The following is an 11,697-nucleotide window of genomic DNA, read 5'->3' as shown; positions in this document are numbered from 1 at the left end:
TAAGTGTTAAAAACACCAGTAAGATTTCAGTTCATCCATCCTCCTGTAAGGATTGTCTCAGCCTGGAGCTGTGGATTCCCTTGGCTTAGAATTTAATCCCCTATCACTACCCCTCCCAGCTCTATTGATTAGGAAACTGGTGCAGTGATATCCAAGTGGAATGATAGAAAACCAAGAAGTCATCCTTTACAAAAACTGTCCATCAAGTCTGCTCCTAACTTGAATACAAAGTGTTTTAATAAACCAGAATTTAATGACTGCTGGAGTTCCCTTGGTGGTGTAGTGGAAACGAATCCGACTAAAAACCATGAGGTTGCGGGTTCAATCCCTGGCCTCAGTCAGTGGGTTTAAGGATCTGGCGTTGTCGTGAGCTGTGGTGTAGGTCAGAGACTTGGCTCAGATCTGATGTGGTTGTGGCTGTGGTATAGGCTGGCAGCTGTAGCTCTGATTGGACCCCTAAGCTGGAAACCTCCATATGCCACAGGTGCGGCCCTAAAAAGAAAAAAAAAAAAATTTCCCCACTGCTAAATTATCCATATGTTGAGTGAGGCTAAAAATGTTATCCTAATAAAACAAACATAGACATGATTGCCCATGAGGCCAGTGGGATGAAGTTAAAAATACAGTACTTGTCCAGAGATTATCAGTCAACGTTTTTTGAAGTTCGTACATTTTAGATTTTTTGTTTTAACCATTTCATTGTGTTGATACATCAGTAATGTCATGTCCTATCTGATATCATGAACTGTTTCCTTTGGAGTTCCTGTTGTGGCTCAGTGGAAACGAATCCGACTAGCCTCCATGAGGATGCAGGTTCAATCCCTGGCCTTGCTCAGTGGGTTAAGGATTGGGCATTGCCATGAATTGTGGTCGAGTTGATAGATGTGGCTCAGATCTGTCATTCCTGTGGCTGTGGTGCAGGTCGGTGGCTCCAGCTCCCATTCGACCCCTAGCCTGGGAACCTCCATATGCTGTGGGTGCAGCCCTAAAAAGAGAACCAAAAAAAGTTTACTTTGATGGTCACCTATCTGAGACCAAGTTGCAAGATTTTCACACTTTTGCTGATTCTTTCCCTGCCATCCAGCTTCACCTTGACAAGCATGTCTGGCTACTCCAGTGCACTAGAGATCAGTGACTGTGGAGTAATGACAAGCCTACTGACAATGACTGGGTACCTTAGTGTACAGTGGCTTGACCAGTGTAGATGCTGAATTCAGTCCATTTTCTCCATCTAGCGATATGTCCCAGTGATTGATTTTGGCCTCAAAACAGAAATCCTTCTCTTTCTTAACTTGCTCTTCACACGTCATCTTCCAATGGAAAGTGCTGACAAGGACAGATGCCGCCTTCCCTGCAACGTGGTTCTTGGCTAAAGTCCCCTCCTCTTAGCTTACGAGCCCTGCCTTGGGAGAAACTGTTTGCAATGTGCCTAGGCCTCTGCTGGATCCCGGCAGTTGCTTGGCTGAAGAGCTGGGCCCCTTCCCCGTATGCCAGTTGGTGAGCATAATCAGTGGTTGTGCACCCTAGGTGTCTTGATCAGATGCTTCATTTTGCCCAGGATTTTTACTCTCCTGCTTCCTAGGCAAGTCACTATATCCATAAACTTGGCTGAACAAGTCCATTTTTCTTTTTTCTTCCCTGATCCAAAACACTTTCCAGTAGATTTTTCATATATATTAAGAAATAAGTAAACGGCTTCCTGCAGAATTTTGCCTCTAAAGCAAAAGGATCCTTCCAAAAATGTAATGTAAATGCAACCTGTTGCATTCTTAAGGAAAAGCCATTCTTCTGGGTGCTGTGGGTGCTTCGGTGCACCAGTCCCTGCTAGATGCTGCCTGAGGTCCCCATTGCTTTTGCATGTGTACACCCACACCCACCCACACACACCCTGCAGCTCTGATGGCCCTGAAGGGTCTGTAGGTTCCTGAATGGTATTCTAACTGGATCCGAGTGCTATTCCCCCCCCCCCCCCCGCCCCGCCGTAGTGTTTGCAGGTGAATCAGGGGGAAAAGGTTCACTCACCTCCATGTTATCTGCCTTCTGCCTACAAGCTACAGGGCTGAGGAGGCCCCTCTGAATTTCAGAGTTTGATGAAACAGATTTTCTAGAGTTGCTTCATGGTCCTTCTTCTCCCTGGACAGGCCACACGTGTGCTTTGCCTGACAGAGCCCAGTCCCCAGGGCTGTTTTGGATTCTGGTTTGATTCCTTAGAAAAGACCAGGAATCTGGTTCATATCATTGTTCTCCAATCTTTCAGTCTTCTTACTCGGTAAAAAGTTCTCTGACATGTGAAATAAACACATTTTCTATGGTCCTATAATTTAGATGCATGACAAAGCTTATATAAGCATAGGAATTTTCAAAGAATGAGATGAAAAAGACTCCAAATGGAAGTTCTCATGTTTTCTTCCTGTATCGGGGTGTACTGTCTTCCACTCCAACCGGTGGACCTGAGAGGTCTCACGCTGAGAGAACCTCGGTGACTCTCAGGCGAAGACATGGGGGGAGCGGGGGGTGGGGACAAAGCAGGGATGCTATCTACAGGGATGGTTGAAGGTGTTTTTGCCTTCAACCCTCAAAATCTGCCTGGATGGCCTTGGACGTGTAGGTGAATTCCAGATTCAGGGAAAGGTGTGTTTTTCATGATGGAGTTCTAGCCAGAACAAAATGGCTCACGCTATATTGCACTGTTTTTCATAAAAGTTAGTAAATTAGACTTCCTCCTCTTGTTCTTTTCCTTTGGAACATGGCATGAATGAACACAACAAACTGCTATCTGAGAAGGGTCCTCTGCTCTGGCATGTTTTATCCAAGTGGCAAAATGATGTTTTGGGGGGAGGGAGCAGAGAGAGTAACATGTGCCACAACCTGGTGGTGGTGGAAATGATTTGCTCTAGGGAGATCATCTGGATGACCTAGGAAAAGGATTCTTTCTCGCAGGTTGTGCATGTTGTGGTGGCCGAAGCATGTGGTCTGAGTCCATTGTGGAAAGCAAGCACATGTGTCGTTTGGTGAACCGTTTTGTGCCTCAGGGTCGCCATTTGTTAATTAGGTGACCAAACTATAGAGGAGGCCCCAGTCCTATGTTTGGTAATGGCTCTTCCTCCTCCTCCTCGTGTTCCCCCTGCACTCCTGCTTCTTCTTCATCTCCTCGTCTACTTCACCCGAAGTCCCTGGTAACTCCCTAGACAGTGAAGGAGGGCTCTGGGGTGTGGGGGTGATGAGGGCAGTGTCCTCTTCGCCTAAATGGAGAGAAGGAGCAGTACTCATCACTTTGGGCAAGTTGTGGTTCCTACTTAAAGTACAGACAAATATTTTTAGATGGTTTCCTGGTCAGGGTGGCAGACCCTGGACCTGCCTGTCTGCCCTTCTTGATCTGCTCTCTGCGGTTTCTTTCATCAAACAGCCTTGGGCGAGCCCTTCCAGTTTTGGTTTTTTTTTTTTTTTTCCTTTAATTCTTAAAATTTCTTAAAGTATAGTTGATTTACAATGTCTGCCTTTAAAAAAAAATACATATTTTTTTCTGCTTTTTAGGGCCGCAACCACATCATGTAGAGGTTCTGAGACTAGGGGCCAAACCAGAGCTGTAGCTGCTGGCCTACACCAGCCACAGCAACGCCAGATCCTTAACCCACTGAGCAAGGTCAGGGATCGAACCCGAAACCCCATGGCTCCTAGTTAGATTCATTTCCACTGCACCACAGTGGGAACTCCTAAAAATTTTTTTCCTGAAGCGTAGTTGATTTACAGTGTTTTTCCCTCTTCCAGTTTGAATAGCCTTAAACCTTATGTACTTATTTGTGGGGCAAGGATATCTCATCTGCCTTCCCAAAGTCTCCACCTTTTTTCCTACTGGGAAATTTCAAGGACATGTAATTGCTTTTCCAGAACATATGTGTTAGTAATTATTTGCCCTCGTGATTCATTCCAAAAGGAGAATGGTCAGAGAACCTAATAAATCACATATGCTTTGCATCATTTATATATAAATATTCCTGTCCCCAAATTAAAAAAAATTTTAATGCACAGCACTAGCTAAAGCACACACACTTACACACATGCTTACACCAAAAAGCTGTTATCATCCACATTTCTTGTAGTCAAGATGAGAAGAGGAAATTGTCTTTTCCTAGGAAGATGCTAGTATCTCCTTTATCCTCAACTCTCTTGTTGGGAGTTACCTTATTTTATAGTACCTCTTACTCAAATTTAGTTCTCTCTCAAAGACGTGGTTTAGAAATAGCAGTTTGGGAGTTCATTGTGGCTCAGTGGGTTGAGGACCCACTGTCGTCTCTGTGAGGATGCGAGTTCGGTCCCTGGCCTCACTCAGTGGGTGAAGGGACTAGCATTGCAGTAAGCTGCAGCGTAGGTTGAAGGTGTGGCTTGGAAACCTATGGCATTGCCGTGGCTATGCCATAGGTTTCAGCTGCAGCTCCAATTCGACCCCTAGCCTGGAAACTTCTATAGGCCATGAAAGAAACAAAAAAAATTTTCCAGCTTAAACTTCCAAAAAGAGAGTGTCATGTTTTTGACCGTGAGATATTGTAGGTGTACAATAACTATGCTATTCTAGTGAATACATGTTATCCATTGGACATTCTTGGACATGGTGGCCACTTTCCATAGGTCTGTGATTCAGTAACATCAGAAAATATCACAAAGGAAGTACATTTCAAAAATAATAAAAGCTATGATTTTGTAAACTATTTTACCACCTGAATATGTCTTTTCCTTAAAGGAAAAAATACCCTCCACAGAGCCCTCCCATCAGCTTTGAGTGAAAGGGCCATGATCCTGTCACCCCAAAGAGTGACCTGAGAGACTTCACCAGACATCCGCTTGACACATGTTCATTATCGAGATTTTCCTGTGTCGAGAGCAACAGACTTTATGACCAATGAGAACTATGGAGTCTCAACTGAGTGCACAGTTTGGAAAGTATGAGGCAGACAGTGAGACTTCTAGTATTGCTATAATAGAAATGCTAATTAAGTGTATCCTTTCTTTCACAGATGCTAAAATGCCAATTCCCAGGGAATTTGAGATAGTATATATTTCAAGCACCAATAAGTGCCATACTTTCTAAGAGGTCAAAATTCTTTGAGGCAATATATCCTTTTTGTAGCCCTACAATAAATAGAAAAGGTAATAAATATGAGTTTCCTGAGATGTGGAAAAATGTGCATTTCTTAGAATGATAGAAAATGTGAATCCTTCTGCATGGTTCAGAAGTTGAAACCATCACAGCTGAACATTAGGATGTTTTCATTTTCTAGAGACATGCATACCACTATCCAAACATTCTACTGTACTTTTAAAGGAGCCAAATGAGCACTCTCATTTAATACTAAGCAGCAAGTACAAATATGCTAGAGGATGTAATCAAAGTATTGCCCAAAAGTGTCTCATTTGTGGGAATCCCCATGTGTTTGATAATACGGCTGCTTTCATTGCAAAATAAGCCAACCCATAAACCTAAGCTCTTCTGTGCAGAATCACTTGGCTACCTGCCAGCTAGCAAACAGGTGTCAGATACTTCTCTGCTACTTCATTTCATCACGGATCCCACTTGCCATAGGCCTCCCTATGTCAGGTTTCCAAAGGAAAGAAGTCACTTTGAGTATAGGAACTTGTCCTACCCTAAAATGAAGCATGAGACCCCTGAGACCATTGGACTGAATGTCAACTGAAACTGGACAAATAGTTTCCCTCATTCGATGTCCACAGAGTTTGGCTCCTTTTCCAAATTTGTCATTCTCTCAACTGTGAGTCAGAGCTCAAGCTAGTGAAAACGTAGAAAGGAAAGCATTTTGCAGGGTTTCATGGGGAATCAAATGCTTTTACTTTAGGGGTAATTAGCCAATACACAAGAATGTTGTCAAGGTGTGGGGGCCACTGGTGTCAGCCTCCTTCACTGTCAGTTTGCTGTGTGGTTTGGGATCTGCTCAGGGCCTGCCTCTGGTTGGCTGGCTCAGGACTGGGTTTGAGGTCCCTCTGTGCTCTTGGTGGAGCACTGGGGGCCTTTCTGTGGCCCTCATGGATCTGTGTGCAGGTGAAGGAGGCTGACACCAGTGGCCCCCACACCCCGAGAACACCTTTGTGTATTGGTTAGTTACTCCTTAAAGAGAAGAATTGGATTCTTGCACATCAGTGTGAGAGTCTGGAAGGAGCACATCGGGGACTGCATCCTGGAGGAGCATGCCAGTGGCATCGTCCTGAAGGAGGCCATCCATGTGCGTATTGTTGAGGATGTCACCAGTGGCATGGCCTCGAGGCTGGTTCTTTGCCTCGACGGGACCTCTCCATTCAAACTTCCTAGCCACCTGTGTTGGAAGGCATGGCTCCTTTGGGTCTTGGGCCATTGGCTTTGTCAGTGGTGATAGGCTTGTGCTAGTGGCTGGAAACCCGGCTCTCCTCAGCTCTGCCTCCGAGGTTTTCGAGTTGGCCAGCACACTGGGTCCCAAGATAACTTCCCCAGCAGGGTCCTTCCCGGTCTCCATGGCCTCCATGGCCTGTTTGGCCATTGGAGTTGGGGACGTTAAGTCCATCTCCAATCCCGAGGCACTATGGCAGGGGTCTTTGGAGGTCTGAGCCAGACACATTTCCCAGGGTTTCCTCCTGGTCATTGGTGCACTCGGACTGGGCCCCAAGAAAGTCCCCACCGGCAGGATTCTGCCCCTGTGTTTGCGTGGGGGCTTGGGAGGAGGCGTCCTTCTCTCCTGCCCAGTCAGAGGGGCCTCTGAGGGCTCGTGGCTGACTCCAGGTAGAGGCCTGCCCAGGGCGTCGTGGACTTCCCTAGCTGCAGGGGAGGGGGCAGGGAGGGGACTCAGCAGGGTGGGAATGGACGCTCTTGTTCGCACGTTCTCTCCCAGATGGGGCTGAGGTTTTCCCAAGACCTTGGAAACGTTGGCTTTGGAGTGTTCCCCCGGTTGCTGGGTGGCTGAGGGGGAAAAGGTAGACCTTGGAAGGGGTGAGGGCTGAGCCCCACTTGGCTTGAGATGTATGGGTTCAAAGGCCTGGGTAGGAGAGCCCCACCTGTGCCTTACCCGCAGCCTCATGATATGTACTTCCAGCATCTGTTGAATGCCGGGACTAAGGAAGGAAAGCTGCCTGGAGGTGTTTACACGGGGCTTCCAATACTTCCAGGATGCTGGCTTTTGGATTTCCTTGTGACTGTGGGACTTAGGAAGAGAGTGGTTGGCAGCAAGCCAGGATCGCCGCACAGTCACAGGGATCCAACCCGTATGAATCTGCTCCACCTTTTTACTCAGATGGGCTTTCAAGGTTCTTTTGAGATGTCTTCTATCTGGGACCCTGGGGAAACCCTTTGCAGAGTCCCTCTGCAAGGATCTTTCTGCCCCCGTGTCAGAGGTCCTTTCCAGAAAGGTGTCTGGGAGGCTGGCCCTGGAGAGCTCCTTTGAGACCCTACTGAGACCTGGCTCTAGAGCCTCAAGGAACTCCTTGCCTAGCTGGATGGTCATTTGGCATCTCCGCTGGGATCTGGCAGGGCTCCTGGCGCTTGTCTTGTATGGGCCCAGGCCACTACGGGCTGTGAGAGGAGAGGGCTGCCTGGGTCGTTGTCGGCCCTGTGCCAGATGCATGTCTACCAAGGGGCCCTGAGATGGATTCAGTTCCAGAGACAGTGGGATCCCGAGAGGCAGGCCCCTGTCTTTTTGATTTTCGGTGAGCCTCTTTTGAAGCTGTTGCTTCTGCAGCCAGGGGCATGCCAGAGGCTGCGTTTCCGCTGGGGTGAAATAAGAGTGCCTTCTTCTGGAATGTTGGGCAATGTAGCCCAAGGGTCCCCAGCTGGGGTGGAGCAGAAGGTGGTCTGAACAGGAGAGACAGTGGGAGGAAGGGCTGGGCCTGGGTCCGAGGTGGGGAGAGGGCCTGGGACTGAGGCAAGTTTTGAGTGGAAGGCTGGGGTCGGGCCTCAGGGCAGGGCAAGAAGGAGTTCTAGGAAAAACCTCCAGATAGTCTCGGTGGCGTGGGTTCTGGAAAGCCACTCGAGATGCCATAGAATAAAACAGGGGGAGCCTGTAGTTGAGAAGAGCTCCGAGGGACAAAAGCAGTAGCCACCAATGCCTCGCTGTGCAGAGGGGAGACCCCAGAAGAGCTGGATGTATGTGCACTTGAAGTGGTCCCTCAAGACCTCGGGGTATAAGAACTGCTGAGGACCAGGCAGCAGCTCTGCTTTGTCTTTGATGTTCCTGAGAGATGGAGGAGTTGTAGCCTCCTGCGGCCCACTCAGTGATGTGCACATCATCCCTAAAGAGATCAGGGGGTAGGCTGAGCTCCTTTGTGTTGTAAATGACCCCTCTTTTTCTTGCTCTTTCTGAAACTTTAGGTCCAGCCTCTTGGGGATGACGACGTCCAGCAGCCTCTGGCTAGGCGGGCTGACAAGTGAGGGGCCGCTCGTCTCTGCCCAGCTGTCTGTGGGGCTTTCCCAGTTGGAGGCCTCCTCTGCTGAGGAGGGCTCTTGCTGGGCCTCCCGCTTGGACGAGGTGGGGAAGAACAAGGCCTTGGTGGTCTCCCACCAGCAGGAGAGGAATGCCATGGGACGGCTGCCGAGGCCAAGACTCCAGATGGCTGGGATGGCAGATGCCCAAAAGGAGTTACCTGGAGGTGAGGACGTTTTTGCGGCAGGACCCTGCAGGACGGTCTTGATGTTGCATTGGTCTTGCGGGTCTGCTGCCAGGATGGAGGCCAGAGGGGTCAGAGGAGCCGGGGAAGCTGATGGGGACATTGTGGGAAGAGCCTCTTGTGTGGGCTCCCTGCACGGCTGCTGGGCTCCAGCGGGCACTGCTTGGCACACCTCGCCAAGGGGGTCCGGACGTGAGTGGTGGTGAAAGCGGCCCCTGTCAGGGCCTCTGCGCAGGTGGCTGCAGGAGACAAGAGGCACAAGCTCTAGGCAGGAGCCAACGGGGCCAGGCAGGGGTAGGCGCCTGCGGCCACGGCCTCCCACAGCCCCCACGCGGACTTGGAGTGCACCTGCTGTCCCTCCCCTTGGGGCTTGAGCTGAACCCCGCTGCCATGGCTCCCCCTCCCAGGTCAGCCCCAGGCTGCCTGCAGCCCTGGAAGGAAGGAGACCCCAGGAGAGCAAGGAAAGATTCTTTACCTTTGCAGACGTGCCATCAGGCCCCGAACCCGTCCCAGCTGTTGCAGGCAGTCTCTGCAGGCTGGAAATCAGGACACTAGGTCATGGTGGTGAAGGCAGGGGTATGAGGGTTTTCCAGGAGGCTGGTCCCTTTAGAGGACACTTTTGGGAGCCTGGCGCCCAAGCCCCAGCGTCCAAGGCCACACGAATCCTGACAGTGATGGAGAAGCTCCCAGACAGGTGTCTCATTTGCAAAGTGCTTCCACCTCTATTACCCCTGGCTGGCCTCACAGGCCCCCTGGGGGTGCGGGGGTCGGGGGGCAGGTAGACCTCACAGAGGAATCCCGGCCCTGTGAAACCACTTGTTCTCAGTCCAACCTGGAGGGTCCACCGCCCATTCCAGGCACTCGTGGTCCAAGAGAGCCCACACACCCCTGCCAGGTCCCGCCCTTTCCTGGGCTCCTCCCAGCTTCATTCCGCAAAAGGATCTGGTTCCTGCTTTCCTTTCCTGAGGGTTCTGTTCCCTGCCACTGGCATCCTTAAGAGACCAAGGAGCTGGTCCCTCAGGGCCAGGAGAGATGGAAGCAGACTCTCCGGGCGCACAGGGCTGAACGTGGAAGCTTACCTTTCAAAGCGCTCTGTCTCATGCTCCTCCTCCTCCTCCTCCCCAGTGGCTCCATTTGTTGCTGAGAAACAGAAAAAAAAAAAAAAAAAAAAAAAAGGAGGGGCTGGTTCCCACTTCTCCCTCTGGCTTCTCTCAAGCCTTAGACACTCCAGACACTCCACGTCCAGGCATAATAGGACTTTCTCCATGGAACTCATGGAGCTCTGTGGGTTTTCTTTTCTAAAAAAGTCACTCATTTTTCAAGCGGATACAAGTGTTCTGTGTTCCTTCATTGAAGAACACAAGGAAGGCTTTTCTTTGAGATCTACTCTGGATTTCTTGCGTCACTGTTCCTCTGCTCAAGAAACACACCTTGTCAGGTCTCTGCTCCCCGAGGCAGGGCCCCACCCGCTCAGAGGCTCCCAGGGCCTCGGCACTGCCCTCAGATGAGCCCTTGTTCAAGAGCCTTGTTCGTGGCTGGTGAACCAGTGCTCAGGGGCTCACCCTGTGGCTGAGATGGAACTCTTCGTATCCAGTCCTTGGCCGCTGGTCACTGCATTTGGGACGAGCCCTGGAGGCCTCTCCTCTCCTGGGACACCTGGTCTGAGATCTTTGGCTAGAAATCCCAGCGCCCCCTCTATCCCCTGTCAGGCCTGGCTTGTCCCTAGAGGGATGGGGTGTGTTGTTGCGTGAGACGAGATGTCCCCTTCGTTCCCATCTCAGGAGTCTCTCTAGTGGCTTCAGAAAAGGGAAAGTCATACTAGAAAAGAGAGACTCATGTGCTCTTGGGTCTGGGCCCCAGGTTCCTTACCTTCCTGATGCTCCCATGTGTCCTAGGTGGTAGTGAGGACGGATCACTCGTGAGGTAGGGGCGTAATAGGAAGAAGAGCCCCAGTCCACACACCAAGGCGAGGATGGTTTCACCTACCCAGGAAGCGGGCCTGGGGCGCCACCAAGGAGCAGCCATATGGTTCCCAGAAGAGTGGAGATTCTTCATCTCCTCGCAAGGCTGTCACAGGAAATAGCAGCCCTGTTACCCTCAGGTAACTGAACCTTGCGAATGACCTGGCAGTTGGAGCCACAGGCTCCTATCAGAGAACGGCAGCTACCTCACAAGGGTTCTGGAGGGCGGGGGAGGGGACAGGAGAGGAGGAGGCTGGGCCAGCGCCCCTCCCCCACCACCCAGCCCCTCAGCTCTCTCCTTCCAGCCTCTTGGGCCTTGGAGACCTTAGTCAATGTTTGGATCATGACACCTGAAAGCCAGGTATTTCATGGTTCCGCAGGTCTCTTGGAGATCTTGGCTTGAACCCACCTGTTCCCTGGCCTTTGGAAGTCTGATCCTCTCCCAGGCATGTGGCTGGTTCCCAGGGACACATACATAAAGGGTCAGCATCTCCTCTGTCCACAATCTCATCCTTTTCTCACCTCACCTGTTTACATAGAAGTTGTAGTTCCTCAGCAGATGTCAATGATACCACACAGTGGTACCAGCTCCTGTTGTACATTGGATCCCAAAACCTTCCTTTCCTAACGGGGTCTCTGTCAGGGAGCAACCGTTAGGTAGTGTCCTCATGGCCCTGGCTCAGCCACTGGTGGGCATTGCGGTGGGCCCTTCCTCCAAGCAAGTGACAGGGAGGGACCATGGGCCCCTCCCCCTCCCCCTTCCCTCTGGAGAAGCGGAGCCTGAATTGGGACTGAGGCCAGATGGGTTTTTGAGACACGAGTCTGCCATCTTGTCGGTCTGCCAGCTTCCCGCTTCAAGTTGCTGTTCCTGGTCCCAACACCTCGTCTCTGAATTTATGGGCCTGTCGTGCGGCAGACAGAGCAGACTTGGGTTAGGTAGCATCTGTACCCTGTTCCTGGCCTCTTAGGTCCCTCAACCCCTGCCCCTGGCAGCCACCTCTGTTTCTAGGAGTCTGACTTTTTTCCTTGTAGATGTCACCTGGAAGTGCTAATGGGCCATTTTTGTCTTTGTCTGGCTTATTTCCCTTGGCAGGAT

General features: G+C 50.5%; 1 protein-coding gene across 2 annotated transcripts; it reads right to left on the bottom strand.

Annotated features, from left to right (window-relative positions):
• Positions 1–3,957: 3,957 nt before the first annotated feature.
• LOC146404686 (spermatogenesis-associated protein 31E1-like) lies at positions 3,958–11,246 on the bottom strand. 2 transcript variants are annotated; one of them, XM_085018645.1, is made up of 6 exons: positions 11,011–11,246; positions 10,510–10,707; positions 9,720–9,780; positions 9,116–9,176; positions 6,073–8,879; positions 3,958–5,858 (listed from the first exon to the last, which is right to left on the bottom strand). In XM_085018645.1, the coding sequence occupies exons 1-5, from the start codon at positions 11,110–11,112 to the stop codon at positions 7,931–7,933; spliced, it is 1,371 nt and encodes a 456-aa protein (XP_084874771.1). In that variant the 5' UTR covers positions 11,113–11,246; the 3' UTR covers positions 3,958–5,858; positions 6,073–7,930. The 2 variants fall into 2 exon arrangements, with proteins under 2 accessions (XP_084874771.1, XP_084874772.1); XM_085018646.1 differs by having other exon boundaries at positions 5,313–5,895; positions 6,096–8,879.
• Positions 11,247–11,697: the final 451 nt, after the last annotated feature.

This window comes from Sus scrofa, chromosome 3 (assembly GCF_054392235.1).
Source record: "Sus scrofa isolate SSC_HxYL_T2T_F1_AM1 chromosome 3, Sscrofa_HxYL_maternal_Yorkshire_Landrace_v2.0, whole genome shotgun sequence".
Lineage (NCBI taxonomy): Eukaryota > Metazoa > Chordata > Mammalia > Artiodactyla > Suidae > Sus > Sus scrofa.
The sequence above is the reverse complement of the archived record's forward strand: the minus strand, read 5'-3'. Positions and strand labels throughout refer to the sequence as shown.